The 16918-nt window shown below is 43.7% G+C and overlaps 1 protein-coding gene across 4 annotated transcripts in view; it reads left to right on the plus strand.

Moving 5' to 3' along the window:
- FAM114A1 (family with sequence similarity 114 member A1) overlaps positions 1 to 16918 on the plus strand; it is a 78081-nt gene that overhangs the window by 37996 nt on the left and 23167 nt on the right. For all 4 annotated transcript variants that reach the window (XM_009447506.4, XM_016951450.4, XM_009447507.4 and 1 more), the window contains 3 exons: positions 2508 to 2642; positions 8829 to 8981; positions 16667 to 16790. In XM_009447506.4, coding sequence (XP_009445781.2) covers positions 2508 to 2642; positions 8829 to 8981; positions 16667 to 16790 — 412 coding nt within the window. The remainder of the gene's footprint in view (positions 1 to 2507; positions 2643 to 8828; positions 8982 to 16666; positions 16791 to 16918) is intronic.

The following is a 16918-nucleotide window of genomic DNA, read 5'->3' on the forward strand; positions in this document are numbered from 1 at the left end:
GGAGCTCTTTGGAAGGAACATTTTTCAGTCTGATTTAACAGTGTCCTTTCCAGCTGTGGCAAGGACAGCCTCTGGTTGAGGGGAGAGAGAACTCTTTATCAGAGCTGGGACAGCTGTTTTCCCTAAATGCTCTGCTTATCTTATCCCTGAGTTTGAAAAAGCATTAAACCGTTTAAATAAAAAGTACCAGTTACAAGACAGGAAAAACAGCCCAAATATGTTTCTGAAGTGTTTCCAGAGACCAGCGTTCTTTCCCCATCCCTACCTCTTCATTCCCACCCTTCCTCTTCCTTACATCACCCTAAGTGTATCCCCCCAGATCCCTGCCTACTTCTTAAAAGAAGCTCAATATTAGCAGCAAAACATTGGTGAATAATGAAAAAAGGGGAGGCACCTCAACTGAGATAAGGCAGGTAGCTGGTCCTCAGGGTCAGGGAGCAAAGATTTATTTTGTTTTTTCTTTTCTTTTTTTGAGATGGAGTCTCACTCTTGTCACTTAGGCTGGCGTGCAGTGGTGCAATCTCGGCTCACTGCAACCTCCGCATCCCTGATTCAAGTGATTCTCCCACCTCAGCCTCCCAAGTAGCTGGGATTACAGGTGCCCACCACCACACCCAGCTAATTTTTGTGTTTTTAGTAGAGATGGGGTTTCACCATGTTGGCCAGGCTTGTCTTGAACTCTTGACCTCAGGTGATCCTCCCTCCTCGGCCTCCCAAAGTGCTGAGATTACAGGTGTGAAGGTGTATTTCTTACTATGTAAACTAACTAGTTTTTCTAAAAATATGGCTCGTGTCTCATTATTCATTCATTCATTCATTCATTAAAAGAAAAACAACAACACAAACATGATTAGCCCTCACTATATTCCAGTATCTATGCTAGATCTTGGATATATGCTGGCAAACAAGAGGGCACAATATCCCAGAGGACTGAGGCAACTGAACAAATAAACACAATGTAATTCGGGAAGAGGTGAGGGCTGCGGTCAAACATGAGAGGATCTCACCCAGATCTTGGGGTCAGGACATGCCAGAAATATAGAAAATGGCTGGTCTTCTCCTTGCTATTTGAGGACCTCTAGACTGGGGTGGGGTGAAGTAAGGAGGAGCAGCAAATTTGTCTTAGGAGTCAAATAGCAATACAAGTCAACCACCCCTGTGGGGGGTTTGTAGGATGGGAGATGGATGGAACTCTGTCAGTATCTCTGGTATAAGAAATGAATGCACGGCCTATCTGAGCTACCAAGAGGGCACTCTGAGTTTGTCTTCAGCAGCCTCACATTCCTTTCTGTGTTCTCTCCAACCTTCTTGACCCCTTTTTCCCAGGTTCCAGACACTACCCCTCCAAGTCTCTCCTTAACACAAATCCCTATGTCCTTTCTTCCACCATTTTATTCTCAATAAAATAATTTTTCATAGGATGTTAGCAGGCACTAAGTCAAATTACACAGAAGTGTGAATTGCTGCTGTCCCATCATCCCCCCGAAGTGTGCGCACTGAAAACTGATTTACAGCATGATTACTGGTTGGCTCCCAAATCTAAAAACAAAGTCTAAATACCCAAGACGAAAATAAAGTATATTAATTCTATGAAATTAAATATTTCTATTTAAATGATAATTATGAAGATTGGAAAATGCATATCAGTAATAATATCATAATAAAATACAATTTATATCATTTTTATATATGGTGGGGAAAAACACAGATGTATGCATATTATAATTGCAGTTATACAGTTGGAGTGTATGTATGAAAGAGTTGCAAAGAAATGTACTCAGTTCTGTTCACTTGAATAGTTTTTGTGTGAGTAAGTCTGGGTTATTTTAATTTTTTAAAAAAAGCAACAATGACTGACAAAGGGATTTGCAGGAGGATAGCTATATAATACACCAGTTTCTAAAGCCAGAAGTACAAGGAAATCAACCTGTCTTATTTCATGGATATACTAATTATAGGCAGTTATTGCTAGTTCCTGAGAGTATGCAAGAACCATCTGAAACAGCCTGAGGGTCTTACCCTCCAGGGCCCTAGATTAAAGAATTCCCTAAATTAGCAGGACTATTTGACATTTTAATAGACTGCTCCAAGCAACTCTGTTACTTGGGTTAAAAAAATTTTTAAACAGAAACAGCAATTTATTTTATGTTAATTTTATGTCTTAGCAATTTATTTTATGTTAATTTTATGTCTTAGATACACATCCATTCATACACAGAGAGCCAGTAAAATTAATCCCTTTGTGGGATTAATTTTATTTTATGTGCTTTGGTTTTTTTCTAAGCATCAGTCTTTAATAACATTGTATGTCCTACAAATTATATAACATATGCTTTTCCAAGGAAACGAAAATAGGATTAAATGGATGATAAATCTCCTGATGAGAAAAAATTGTGACTTTATATTGATTTTAATATTTGAAGATAGTGCCAGTTACCTAGGAGTTGCGACTGCTGCGAAACAGCAAAACCTAAACATCTAATCTCATGCAGTTATCTCATCTGCAGGGTAAAAGTGTCTTAACTGGAGGCCTTGATGCGTTGGAATTCATCGGCAAGAAAACCATGAATGTCCTTGCAGAAAGTGACCCGGGCTTTAAGCGGACCAAGACGCTCATGGAGAGAACTGTTTCCTTGTCTCAGGTTGGATTATATACTTTTGCAATTTTTTCTTTCAGTCAATAAAGTAAATAAATTTTTTATTTATCTTTTTGAATAGCTCATTTAAAGCATGTGATTCAAATCAAATGACACCAAAGAGCAGAGAGAGAAAACTGAGCTTCTAATACCCCCATTTCCCCAGTCACTTAATTCCTCAGAGGAGACAACCAGTTAACAGTTTCTTAAGGATTCTATCAGAGACCGCATAGAGATATGGATATAGATCTATAGATGCAGCTATACATAAATATACAGATGTAAAAGTACATATGTATGCATGTGGATAGACATGCACATAAATACACACGTACTTTTTCAACCCAGTGGTAGCATACTAAACACACTCTTGTTCCTTGCTTAATTCACTTAATATTATTTCTTGAAGATGATCCATTTATGTCATGGTATGCATCCCATCTCTACCACTTAGTAGCTGAGTGACCTTGGGCAAGTTACTTAGCCCCTCTGTGCCTCAGCTTACTCATCTGTACACTGGGGATAATTTAAATCCCTACCAATAACTTTGTTGTGAGGATACGCTGAGTTAGAATAGAACCCAGCTCTTAGTAAGCATTCAGAAATGTTAGTTGTTGTCATTGCCGTTATTATGTGTCGGTATAATAGGTGGAAATGGTATCTCATTGGAATTTTAAATTCTGTTTCTCTTGATATGTGCAAGGATGGTCTTCTCCTCTCACACTTCCAGCACTAAAGTTTTCCAGCCCTTCTTGCAAAACATAAAACAAAGAATTCAATCTGTCTTTGCTTACTTACAATAGTTAAGAAAATTGGAAATAATATTTGTCTTGTTTTCCAAATATGACTCTAATATTAAACTTGCTTTTCCAGATGGAACATGCCTAGCTTACCCCACAATCCAGGCATGCCCCAGTCCACCTCCTCCACGAGAGACTGATACACCAGGTCTCTGTGCTTTCCTGAAATCAGAGGCAGCTGATGCAGCAGTGGATTTTGTAAACGTCACAGGCAGGACTTGGTACTAGGAACCCATGAAGGTTGCCTTCATGAACAGCTATCACTGAGAATATGTTCATGGCAACCCCTAGAAGCTTTTGTTTTAGGCTATTTCTTCTTGTCTCTTCTGGAATAACCCAAGTATGAGCACTCCGATGTTATAGTCCAGGGAGGGACTTTGCAGGATCATCTAGACCATCACCCTGCTGCTCCTTGAAAAAGAAAATAGATGGCTGGGCACAGTGGCTCATGCTGGTAATCCCAGCACTTTGAGAGGCCAAGGCGGGCGAATCACCTGAGGTCAGGAGTTCGAGACCAGCCTGGCCAAGATGGTGAAAACCTGTCTTTACTAAAAATACAAAAAAAAAAAAAAAAATTAGCCGGATGTGGTGGCGAGCACCTGTAATCCCAGCTACTCGGGAGGCTGAGGCAGGGGAATTGCTTGAACCAGGGAGGTGGTGATTACAGTGAGCCGAGATTGTGCCACTGCACTCTAGCCTGGGCAACAGAGCAGGACTGCATCTCAAAAAAAAAAAAAAAAAAAAGAAGAGAAAGGAAAATAGATTAGTATTAGTTAGGTAATTAGCACTAGATGTCATGAAAGAACAACCACCCCCAAGTATCAGTGTGGCTTAGAACAAAAAGGTTTACCTTTCACTCTCACAAAGTGCAGCATGAATATTCCTGCTCACACAGGAGGCTCGTCCCAGGGGGCTCTCATGGCTAGCACACTTCTGAGCCCACATCTTCTGGCCTCATTATCTTGAAATGCCTTACTTCCAGCCTCACAGAGAGGGGATGTGGAAGGCAATATCTGGTATTTCAGAAAGTGACGAGCGAGTGCCATGGGGAAAAAGACAAAGTAGAACAGGAAGAGGTGATCAGGAATCAGAAATGTGGGTGTGAGGGGCAGGCTGAGTGTTAAGTAGGATAGTGAGGGGGCCTTGGGCAGATGATGACATGTGAGCAAATCCTTGAAGGAGATGAGAGCATTGGCCATGCAGGAACCTGAGTAAAGCTCATTCCAGGCCAAGGGAGAACTCACGCAAAGGCCCTGAGTCAGGAGTGTCTGGCATGAACACAGAACAGCAGGATGCCCGTGATGGAGAGGAGTGGGCTCCGGGCAAGAGCTGTTGAGGAGGACTTCAGAGTGGTGATAGGGAGTAGGTGATAGCAGATCATGGCAGACATTCGTAAGGACCTTGGGTTTGACTGTTAGTGAAATGGGGAAACCATTGCAGCATTTTGAGAAAAGAAGTGACAGAATCTGATTTGTGCTTTAACAGGACCACTCTAGTTCCTGGGTAGAAAATTGGCTGGGAGGACCAAGGGCAGGGAGACTGGTTAGAGTGACTATCAGTCTGTGCCCTCCCAGAAACAGACACCAAGATGGGCTTAAACATGCAAGGATTTCATTAGGGGAAGTGCTTGTGTGAGAGAAAATGGGGAGGGAGCCCAGGAAGGCTGGGAGAACCATTAGACCAGGATGTTGGTCCCACCCCAGTGAAGAGAAGAGGGTGAGAAAAATGGGTGAAAGTGTCCCAGACTGCAGTGCGGCCTGGGAAAGGCTGGGCGAAGCCATGGGAAAGCCCTTCAGCCAAAGGCTGCTGACAAAGGAGACCTCATCTTCCAGGAACAGGTCTGCCTTAGTGCCCTGCTGCACCAGTGATTGGCAGGGAAGAGCTGTGGGAGGCTGAAGGCTGGATTTCGAAGTCCAGCATTTATGCTCCCAGGAGTAGGAGGGAGGTCTGCAGGTTGCACTGTCACACCCTCCACTGGAGACAATTGCACTTTCAATTGCTGTTATCTAAACAAGAGATAATGGTGGCCCTGTGCAGCATGGAGGCCTTGTAGGTAGTGAGGAATGGCTGATTCTGGCTATAATTTGAAGATAGATCCAGATCGCTTGTTGGAATGAATGTGAGCTGTGAGATAAAAGCAGTTGTCAGGGATGGCTCCAAGGTCTTTCGGACAACTGGAAGGATGAAGCTCACATATTTTTCCTTTACACACTAAAGAAATATATAACTATGGAAACTAGAGGCGTGCACACATGCACTACCTACATTTCTCATGTATTTTTATCCTAGTGGCACAGGGAATACTCTTTCTTTTTCTTTCTTTCTTCTTTTTTTTTTTTTTTTGAGACAGAGCCCTCACTCTGTCGCCCAGGATGGAGTGCAGTGGCGCGATCTTGACTCACTGCAACCTCCGCCTCCTGGGTTCAAGCAATTCCCCTGCCTCAGCCTCCTGAGTAGCTGGGATTACAGTGTGCACCACCACGCCCGGCTAATTTTTGTATTTTTAGTAGAGACGGGGTTTCACCATGTTGGCCAGGCTGGTCCCGAACTCCTGACCTCAAGTGATCCACCCTATTTGGCCTTGAAAAGTGCTGAGAATATAGGCATGAGCCACCGCGCCCAGCCAAGCGCAGGGAATACTCTTTAAATAACACGGGGACAGGGGGTCCTTGGATTCCACACATGGAAGTCTCCATAGCTTCTCTGTGTCAGGAATTCTTCCAGGCCAGGATCATTCCCTGCTATTGAAACCCACTTCCCTTTCTTTTCTAGTGGGAAAATAGAACCAGCATCCCTTGTCAAGCTGGTTATCCCTTAGGCAGCTTTAATTTCACTCCCCAGTTTTGTTTTGTTTGTTTGTTTGTTTTGAGATGGAGTCTCACTCTGTCACCCAGGCTGGAGTGCAATGGCGCAATCTTGGCTCACTGCAACCTCCTCCTCTTGGCTTCAAGTGATTCTCCTGGCTCCCTCCTGAACAGCTGGGATTACAGGTGCCCGCCACCATGCCCAGCTAATTTTTTGAATTTTTAGTAGAGACAGGGTTTCATCATATTGGCCAGGCTGGTCTTGAACTCCTGACCTAGTGATCGGCCCACCTTGGCCTCCCAAAGTGCTGGGATTACAGGCGTGAGCCACCGCGCCTGGCCTACTCCCCAGTTTTGAGTGAGTCCACATCTTTCCAGAGTGACCCTTTCCCTTTCTCTTCAATTTCATCCCTTCTTTTTTCTCTCCCGAAGCCCACATTCGGAGGTGGAAGCTGGTGTAGAGAAAGGAAGTGATTTCAGTGTCACTTTGTTATTTTATTTTACCACCACCAAGTCCTGAGATCAGTGGGGGTAATTAGTTTTTATTGCCAGTGTTAAAATTTTCCAGTGATGGTTTCATTGGGTTGTTTGAAAAACTTTAAGATTCAGAGTCTGTGCTAATTTAGTCTTAAAGACAGACAGGAGAGAGAATTCTCTTTGCGGCCCTGTGGGTTCTTGGCAGATAACCTCGAGAACCCAAAAGGAAATGAGGCTGATTGTTTTTCTGGCACACAATAAAAACCAAAGTCTATTCTTCAGTTGTCTTCCCCTGTGACCTTGTGGTGGTGGCCAGTGTCTTTACAGTGCTTTCCACAGAAATTAAAGAACCCCATAAACATAATGCCTCAGTAAACTTAATGAGGAATCACATAAAAGATGCTTAGAATCAAAGACGCAAGTGCAGAAAATTGAGAGTGACTGATGGACTTGTGTTTATTTGTTGTCTTTTTGCTTAACCAACAAAAAATAACTGGAGAAAAGTTATTAATGGGGAGAGGAAACTTGGTTCACAGTCATATTTCTGGAAACCAGACTTAAGAATCTATAAGCTAATGTTCTTTTTTGTTTTTTTGTTTTGAGACCAAGTCTCACTCTGTTGCCCAGGCTGGAGTGCAACGGCGCAGTCTCGGCTCACTGCGCCTCCGGGTTCAACCTCTGCCTCTCCTGCCTCAGCCTCCTGAGTAGCTGGGATTACAGGCATGCACCACCATGCCCGGCTAATTTTTGTATTTTTAGTAGATACGTGGTTCCACCATGCCAGGCTGGTCTCGAACTCCTGACCTCAAGTGATCTGCCCATCTCAGCCTCCCGAAGTACTGGAATTACAGGTGTGAGCCACCGTGCCTGGCCCTAAGTTAATATTCTTAATTGCAGTAAGTATATGATGACAAATACATTATGAGTTTATATTTATTAATTTTTAAATTGAGGAAATTTAATAACCACGTACACAAAATTTTTAAAATATTAAAACTCGGCCAGGTGCAGTGGCTCACGCCTGTGATCCCAGCGCTTTTGGAGGCCAAGCTGGGTAGATCACCTGAGGTCAGGAGTTCGAGACCAGCCTGGCCAACATGGTGAAACCCCATCTCTACTAAAAATACAAAAAAATTAGCTGGCTGTGGTGGCGGGTGCCTGTAATCCCAGCTACTCGGGAGGCTGAGGCAGGAGAATCACTTGAACCTGGGATGGGGAGGTTGCAATGAGCTGAGATCGTACCCTTGCACTCCAGCCTGGGCAACAAGAGCTAAACTCCATCTCAAAAAAATAAAATAAAATAAAAAATTATAACTTAGAAAAAATCAGGCCAGCTTATTTCTGCTTTGACGTCTGTGTAGGTGCAGGACTTAAAGTTAATCCTGTCATAAGAGATTCAACTTTTCAAGCATACATAAAACTTGCTCATTATAGAAAATTTGGGGACTTTAGAAAATAAGAAATTTGGCCGGGTGCAGTGGCTCACACCTGCAATCCCAGCATGTTGAGAGGCTGAGGGAGGATCACTTGAGGTCAGGAGTTTGAGACCAGTCTGGGCAACATGGTGAAACCCTGTCTCTACCAAAAAATACAAAAATTAGCTGGGCATGGTGGCAAGGGTCTGTAGTCCCAGCTCCTCAGGAGGCTGAGGCAGGAGAATCGCTTGAACCCGTGGGGCGGAGGTTGCAGGGAGCCGAGACTGTGCCACTGCACTCCAGCCTGAGCAACAGAGTGAGACTCCATCTCAAAATAAATAAATAAAATAATAAGAAAATAAGAAAGTTAATCACTCATGTGGGAAACACCTTAGTGGAAACCACTGTTAAAGCTTTTGGTGTGTTTCTTAACAGTTTATTCCCAGGCATTGAATTTTTGCTTTGTTTTGCCTTTCACATAATGAACATGTAAAATGTGAAGTAGGATATGATGTAAAAGTTATCAATAGGATCAATCAAAAAAATCATTTTTTAGAAATTCTAATTCTAATTTAGATTGACCAGAATCTCCCCCTCTCCAACACAAAGTCAGTCCTCCCCATCTCGCCATGTCTTACACAGGAAACGGTGCTTTTAAATATACATCCAGAGTACAAACATTGTGTATTTCTGCAGATGTTAAGGGAAGCTAAGGAGAAGGAGAAGCAGAGACTGGCACAGCAGCTCACGATGGAGAGAACCGTGCACTACGGGATGCTGTTTGATGAATATCAAGGCTTGTCACACCTGGAAGCCCTGGAAATTCTGTCCAATGAAAGCGAAAGCAAGGTACTTCTGCACTACTCGTTTGAAATGGCATGCTTAGTCATGTGTTGCTTAAACATGAAAGAAACTGGAAAATCTGCCATTAAAAGATCTCATTTTTAGAGCCTCATTATTATTGTGCTGAGGTCAGAAATACTGTACAATGGGATGACCCTCGAGCTCCATATCATCTCTTCTCTGTCCTATGCTAAGCTATTACCCCACCCCAGCTCCAAAAAGGCCGGCACAGTAAGAGCCACCACTATCCCCCCACCTCATGGTGCAAAAGGCTGCTCAGAAATGTGGCTGTCCGGCTGCTGGCCCTCTGCCTCCCTTTGGTAACGAAGTACCCAGGTCAGAGATGCCCTGCCAGCCCACATCTTCATTCCTACCCAATGCAAACAAAGCACTTGATGTTCCTTTTAGACTGCAGGGTTTTAATATATTTTGTCTTATGGGTTATATAGTTATTTATTCAGCCATCTTGTTAGGACTCCTGGGCCACAAAGGGCAGGATTATCTTACTGAAGGTTAAGGTTCTATTAGGGAATGCTCCCGTACACACACCTGGGAAAGCCAGCCTACCCAATGGCCCTGCACATTCATACTCCTCCACTTGGTCCCAGGAAAACAAAAGATGAATAGCAAAAGTCAGCAGGGTTTGGTGATTTTTTTCCCTTAAAGCATCTATAGTGGTGTGTGTGTGTGTGTGTGTGTGTGTGTGTGTTTATTTAGCAAGCACTTAATGGCACTTACATAGCCACTATTCTAAATACCATAAAACTGTTAACTTATTTAACTGTATATATGTGGCTGTTTTGTGGATGTCAGGCTGACTGTGCTCCGGAGTGGTTTTCTAGTGGAGGCCACCAGGCAGTACCCTCTGGGCCTCCAGAGAGGGAGGGGCCGTGGTGACATTCATTGAGGAGAGGCAGGTCCCTAGACAAGAAGCTCAATTTGGCAGTGAGCCTTAGAATGGAGAAGTAGTTTTTGACTCTCCCTAGACCTTATCCTCTTATGTTTGGACTTTGAGCCATTCTTGATGCCTGTCTAATCAGAGAAAGACAACATCTGCCACATAACAGGCAACCAAGAACCAAATAGGATGGAGACATTGTCCCCTGCCCCAGATGATGGAGCTACATGTTACTCTGTTTATTTCCTTCTTTGTTATCCATGAGCCTTCAGGGAAAGTCTTGTGATTAAAACTGTTCAAGAATAATTTTCAAAAAGGGCAAAATTGGGACTCTCATACAGATACAACATGACCTATGTTAAAGGATTTATTTAGCTCATTAATTAATTCAGGGAACCAAGCAGATGTTATAAATGATTCAAAGGAAAAGCCAAAGAAGCACAAATGTGTGTGGAGTAATATGTATGTGGCTATACACCGTGGAATACTATGCAGCCATAAAAAAGAATGAGTTCATGTCCTTTGCAGGGACATGGATGAAGCTGGAAACCATCATTCTCAGCAAACTAACACAAGAACAGAAAACCAAAACTGCGTGTTCTGACTCATAAGTGAAGTTGAACAATGAGAACATATGGACACAGGGAGGGGAACATCACACACCAAGGCCTGTCGGGGGTGGGGGGCAAGGGGAGGGATAGCATTAGGAGAAATATCTAATGTAAATGACAGGTTGATGAGTGCAGCAAACCACCATGGCACGTGTATACCTATGTTAACAAACCTTCACGTTCTGCACATGTATCCCAGAACTTAAGTATAATAATTTAAAAATATATGAAGGTGCCAATAGACACAAACCTGCTTTTCCACATAGGGGAGGTTGTCCTCCCACTGCACAGAATTCATTCACATGACTATTGACAACAGTGGCTTTGCATTGTTGTCAGCCCTTTACAATTTACAGAGTCATAAAATTGCTCCGATAAATTCAGAATCCAATAGTCCAGTAAGAGGTGCTCTAGAAAATGCAGTTCTTAGCCGGGCGCAGTGGCTCATGCCTTAATCCCAGCACTTTGGGAGGCCGAGGTGGGCAGATCACCTGATGTCAGGAGTTCAAGACCAGCCTGGCCAACATGGTGAAACCCCATCTCTACTAAAAATACAAATAAATAAATAAATAAATAAATAAATAAAAAAGCTGGGCATGGTGGCAGGTGCCTGTAATACCAGCTACTCAGGAGGCTAAGGCAGGAGAATCGCCTGAACCTGGGAGGCAGAGGTTGCAGTAAGCCGAGATCGTGCCACTGCGTTCTGGCCTGGGTGACAGAGCAAGACTCTGTCTCAAAAAAAAAAAAGGCAAGGTCTGGAGTCAGACACTATTTAATTAAACACCATGCAGAAGCTGTATGATTTTGGACCCCCTTACCTCAATCTCCTTATCTGTGAAATGGGAATAATAAAATCTACCTCACAGAATTATTAACAGAATTAAATGAGATAATCCACGGAAAGCTAGTAGCAGCATGACTAACACGGAAGTAAGCACTGAATAATGTACACATGTTGATGACAGTTGATTTTTATATGCGTTCTTATGTCATAGACATTTGTTGTTGTTATTAAAAATATCACAGGGGAGCGTGGCCCTGCTGTAAAAAAAACATTACAAGATATCATGGTGGTGGAGAATGATTCCATTGTGGTGACTTCCATCACAGCTCTCAGCTGTGAAACAGCCCCAGGGCCCTGGAAAAGAGCCCCCAAGGACTTAGTTTCTAGGAAGAAGGTTTGGCCTTTGGAGGGGCACAGTTTGCCCATTGCCTCCACAAGCTCTGCTTTCTTTCCCTAACCTGGAGATTTTTGTGATATTCATAGTAAGGAAAATAAATTTTTGTCTTGACTTAGTAATGATAGTTAATGGGTACTATAATAAACAGTCCTACAGGCCAGGCGCGGTGGCTCACGCCTGTAATCCCAACACTTTGGGAAGCTGAGACAGGCAGATCACCTGAGGTCGGGAGTTCGAGATCAGCCTGACCAACATGATGAAACCCCATCTCTACTAAAAAAAAAAAATACAAAATTAGCCAGGCATGGTGACGCATGCCTTTAATCCCAGCTATTCGGGAGGCTGAGGCAGGAGAAACACTTGAACCCAGGATGTGGAGGTTGTGGTGAGCCGAGATCGCGCCATTGCACTCCAGCCTGGGCAGCAAGAGCGAAACTCCGTCTCAGAAAACATAATAAATAAATAAACAGTCCTACAAATGTATGGGTCAAAAACAGTAAGAGTTATTCTTCACTCCTGTAATAGTCCAAGATAGGAGTGCCTGGTCAGCAGGCAGCATTCCTGCATTTAGGGCTTCAGGAACCAGGCTGTGTCCATCTTGTGGCTCCGCTAGACCCGTTCCAAGGTACACAGGCCTCCAGCAAGAAAACAAATGGAGGCTTAGACTGAGGTTGACACACGTAGCGAATAAAAATACGGGATGACTAGTTACATTTTAACTTTAGATGAACAATGAATACTTTTTCAGTATAAATGTGTCCCATGCAATATTTGGGACACATACTTATATGTAGAAAATATTCACTGTTTACCTGAAATTCAAGCTTAGCTAGGCATCCTGTATTTTATCTGGCAACCCTACACATACCAAGTATTTAAAAGTTAAATAATTTTGGGGCCAGGCACAGTGGCTCACACCTGTAATCCCAACACTTGGGAGGCTGAGGCGGGCAGATCACTTGAGGCCAGGAGTTTGAGACTAGCCTGACCAACATGGCAAAACCCTGTCTCAAATAAAAATACAAAAATTAGAGCCAGGCATGGTGGCACCGCCTATGGTCTAAGGTAGATGTAAAACCGGGTGAGCTGGCTGCGCACAGTGGCTCACGCCTATAATCCCAGCACTTCAGGAGGCCGAGGCAGGTGGATCACCTGAGGGCCAGGAGTTCAAGACCAGCCAGGCCAACATGGCAAAACCCCATCTCTACTAAAAATACAAAAATTAGCAGGGTGTGATGGCACATCCCTGTAATCTCAGCTACTCGGGAGGCTGAGGCACGAGAGTCACTTGAACCTGGGGGGCGGAGGTTGTAGTGAGCCGAGATCGCACCACTGCACTGCAGCCTAGGCGACAGAGTGAGACTCTGTCTCAAAAATAATAAAAATTAAAACGGTAAAGAACTTTAGAAACAAATTGTTAAAGAAAATGCATTCCATCCTCTTAACTTGACAAACATACTTGCATAATGACCTGGAAGGCCAAGTTCCCATTTGAATTCCCAGACTCCTCAAATTTGAATTCCCAGACTCTGCTTCAGCCTGCCTGCCTCCTATCTGCAGCTCTATCTCTCACCCCAGGGAACGTTATGTGGCTGTGGGAGGATGCCCTAGTTCAAGCTCCAGCCATACCCCCTGTAAGCAGCACCTCTTAGCTATCCCGTGGGCTGAGGGATACACAGCCAGTGGCACAGTCCCACTGTCAGGAGCACAGCCTAGGGAAGAGTTCCATGCAGGCTGTGAGAGGGACCCTTTGGTGACCTGGAGAATGTTCTAGAATGGAGATGTGGGCTCTGGTGGGACCATTTCTTGGGTCTGGGGACTCCCCTGTGTTGAAGCCTAAAGGCAGTGTTGGATTTCCCTGCCCTCTGAGGGCTTATTGTCTTCTGAGTCACATCAGCATAAGGAGAGAGAGTGTAGAGAGGACACTCCCATGTTTTAAAAGCCTTGCCTAGAAATGATGCACATCATCCCTGCTGACAGTCATGATGCACATCTTCTCTGCTGACAGTCCATTGGCTGAAACTCAGACCTCATCATGGAAATATAAGGAATTATTATTGTTACTATTTTACTAGATTGATTCTAGGATGGCAACAGGCATGGCGATGCGGTATTTGATAAAGGTTAAAGAGAAACTAATTTTCGGCTGGGCGCGATGGCACACCTGTAATCCCAGCACTTTGGGAGGCCAAGGTAGGCAGATCACTTGAGGTCAGGAGTTTGAGACCAGCCTGGCCAACATGGCGAAACCCTGTCTCTACAAAAAATACAAAAATTAGCAGGGAGTGGTGGTGTGTACCTATAGTCCCAGCTACTCAGGAGACTGAGGCAAGAGAATCGCTTGAACCTGGGAGGCGGAGGTTCCAGTGAGCCAAGATTGCACCACTGCACTCCAGCCTGGGCAGCAGAATGAGACCCGTCTCAAAAAAAAAAAAAGAACAGAAAAACTAATCATTTTCATAACCATTATACTCCACAGTTAGAAATAGTAAACAAAAATCTTCACAATGGCAGCACACACCTCCTTTCAAGGAAAAGATTTATAAGACAGCCTCTCTACCCTGTGTCCTGAACAACACTCAGCACTGTGCCAAGCATATAGTCAGCATTCCATAAATATTTATGGAGAAGTGTGTGATTATGTCCTATTTATTATTGGATTGAACTAAAGATTCAATGCACATGGCCTTGGCATAATGCAATGAGCTAGGAGAAAGCAGGAGAGATGCTGTAGTGGAAAGATGCTGACGAAAGAGTGCTTCGCTAAAGAGAACCCTTCCCAGGGGTGCCCCAAATGGAAAACCCCAAGGCTCTCCCTTCCAGATGATTGCCATCCGCCAGAAGACATAGGCAAACACAAATGTTCCACAGGTCTGCATACCTTTTCACTAAGCATGGTATTCAAACACATTTATTCAATAATTAATGTTAGAAAACTGCAGTTTAGAAAATAGATCTGAAGCCTAAGAATACGTTGATGCACATCTGGGACCCTGACCCCTAAACATGAGTGTGCGAGCTGAAATGAAGAGTCTGAGAAGGTCAGGGCAGAACGGAGTGGCGTGCAGCCATGAGTCTGGGCACATTTACTTCCACCTGCTGAACTCCACGCTAATGGGTTTTGTGTTGATGACTACCTGCAGAGCTTCCTCCCAGAGCCTCAGCGCTGGCTGCATTATGCCCTGGCCATGTGCTTTAGCAACTTTTAGGAAAATGGTGTCCTGGTATTCCAGATGCCCTCTCTACCTCTCTCACTTATCCCGATGTGCTCATCTATTACCATAATGAATGTTAAAACCTATTCCAAAGAGGACTACAGCTCCACTGCTGTATCTCCCTCCAGAGCAAGAGTTTGACCTGCAGAATGAAAAAATAAAGCTTTACTACTTTATACTTATACTTAATATTTTATAAGGTGCCTTCCCTGTGCCCTTTTACCATTTTGGAAATTCAAATCAATCTTCAGAGAATGAGTGGCCATCTGTACAAATAATTTTTTGTTTTTTTTTTTTTGAGACAGGATCTTGCTGGAGTGCAGTGGCACAATCATGGTTCACTGCAGCCTCAAACTCCTGGGCTCAAGCAGTCCTCTTACCTCAGCCTCTTGAGCAACTGAGACCACAGGCGTGCACCAGCATTCCTGGCTAATTTTCTTAAAATTTTTTATAGAGATGGGGTCTCACTATGTTGATTGCTTGAGCCCTCAAACTCCTGGGCTCAAGTGATCCTCCCACCTCAGCCTCCCAAAATGCTGGGATTACAGGGGTGAACCACCATGCCTGGCCTGTACAAATAATTGTTAACTGTATACAGAGGGTAGTTTCAAAAGAGGAGCTCTAAAGACAGTGAGCAGGGATGACATCAGTCCCAGCATCACCTCCTCTGTGAAGCCCTCCCTGTGTGTACCCTCTCAGTTCCCCAAGGGGGAAGGACAGTGCCCTTCCTAGTGCTTCCCTCCACTGTACCCTCCTCTCGTGCCTGTCATAGTTGTTCTTGGTTGACACAGCCTCACTCCTTTAGACTGCAAGATGTTGGAGAAGAAAAATGTGTCTTGTGCATTTTTGTAAACCCCGTGTGATAACTGACACCTAGCAAGTATATATATGCATCTATAGAATGCGTATTTATTTATGTTTACATATGGATGCATGTTTATTTATTTATTTATTTATTTATTCATTCATTTATTTTTTGAGATGGAGTCTCGCTCTGTCACCAGGTTGGAGTGCAGTGGCGCGATCTCGGCTCACTGCAAACTCCGACTCCCTGGTTCAAGGGATTCTCCTGCCTCAGCCTCCTGAGTAGCTGGGATTACAGGCACGCACCACCACACTCAGCTAATTTTTGTATTTTTAATAGAGACGGGGTTTCACCCTGTCGGCCAGGATGGTCTTGATGTCCTGACCTCGTGATCCGCCTGCCTCGGCCTCCCAAAGTGCTGGGATTACAGGCGTGAGCCACCGCGTCTGGCCGTATGCATGTATATTTATAAGTATTGAGCATCACTCTAAGTATTTTAAGTAGATTACTTCATTTAACCCTCAAAACAACCTTATAAGGAGGTGCAATTAGTTTCCATTTTACGGATAAGGAAGCTGAGGCATTAAAAGGTTAAATAAGTTACCGAAGGTCATAGTAAGTGAGGAGCTGACATTTGACTGCAGGGTTGATGTCAAACTGCGTTTTTAACCACTGGGATAGAAGAGCTACCACCACCATTTATGCAGCACATACTGTGTGCACTTGTGCAAAGTATTTCACATTTTGTATCTCATTTACTCCACAAAGAATCTCCCTTTACAAATGAGAAAACTGAGACCCAGAGAGCTTATCTAACTTGCCCAAAGTTCACAGTTAATATGCATCAAGCCAACATTCAACCCAGCGATACCTCCCACACCATGAATCACTTTTGTCCTGGGAAAACTGGGGACCGCTGTATGTAAACGTTATTAATGAGAAGAAAAGATGACAGTCGTGCTGACCTATTTCTTTTTTCAGGTTCAGTCATTTTTAGCATCACTTGATGGAGAGAAGCTGGAACTCTTAAAAAATGACCTAATTTCCATTAAAGACATCTTTGCAGCCAAAGAATTAGAGAATGAAGAAAATCAAGAAGAACAAGGTAAAGGAAAATAAGTTAAATAGCAAGACAAACTGTTGGCATAATCTTTATGAAACTGCTGTTAATGAACACAGCCCTTTGAATTACTTAATTCAAGTGCTCCTCCTCCGTGCTTCCAAAAGACACTG

Source organism: Pan troglodytes, chromosome 3 (assembly GCF_028858775.2).
Source record: "Pan troglodytes isolate AG18354 chromosome 3, NHGRI_mPanTro3-v2.0_pri, whole genome shotgun sequence".
NCBI classification, from domain to species: domain Eukaryota; kingdom Metazoa; phylum Chordata; class Mammalia; order Primates; family Hominidae; genus Pan; species Pan troglodytes.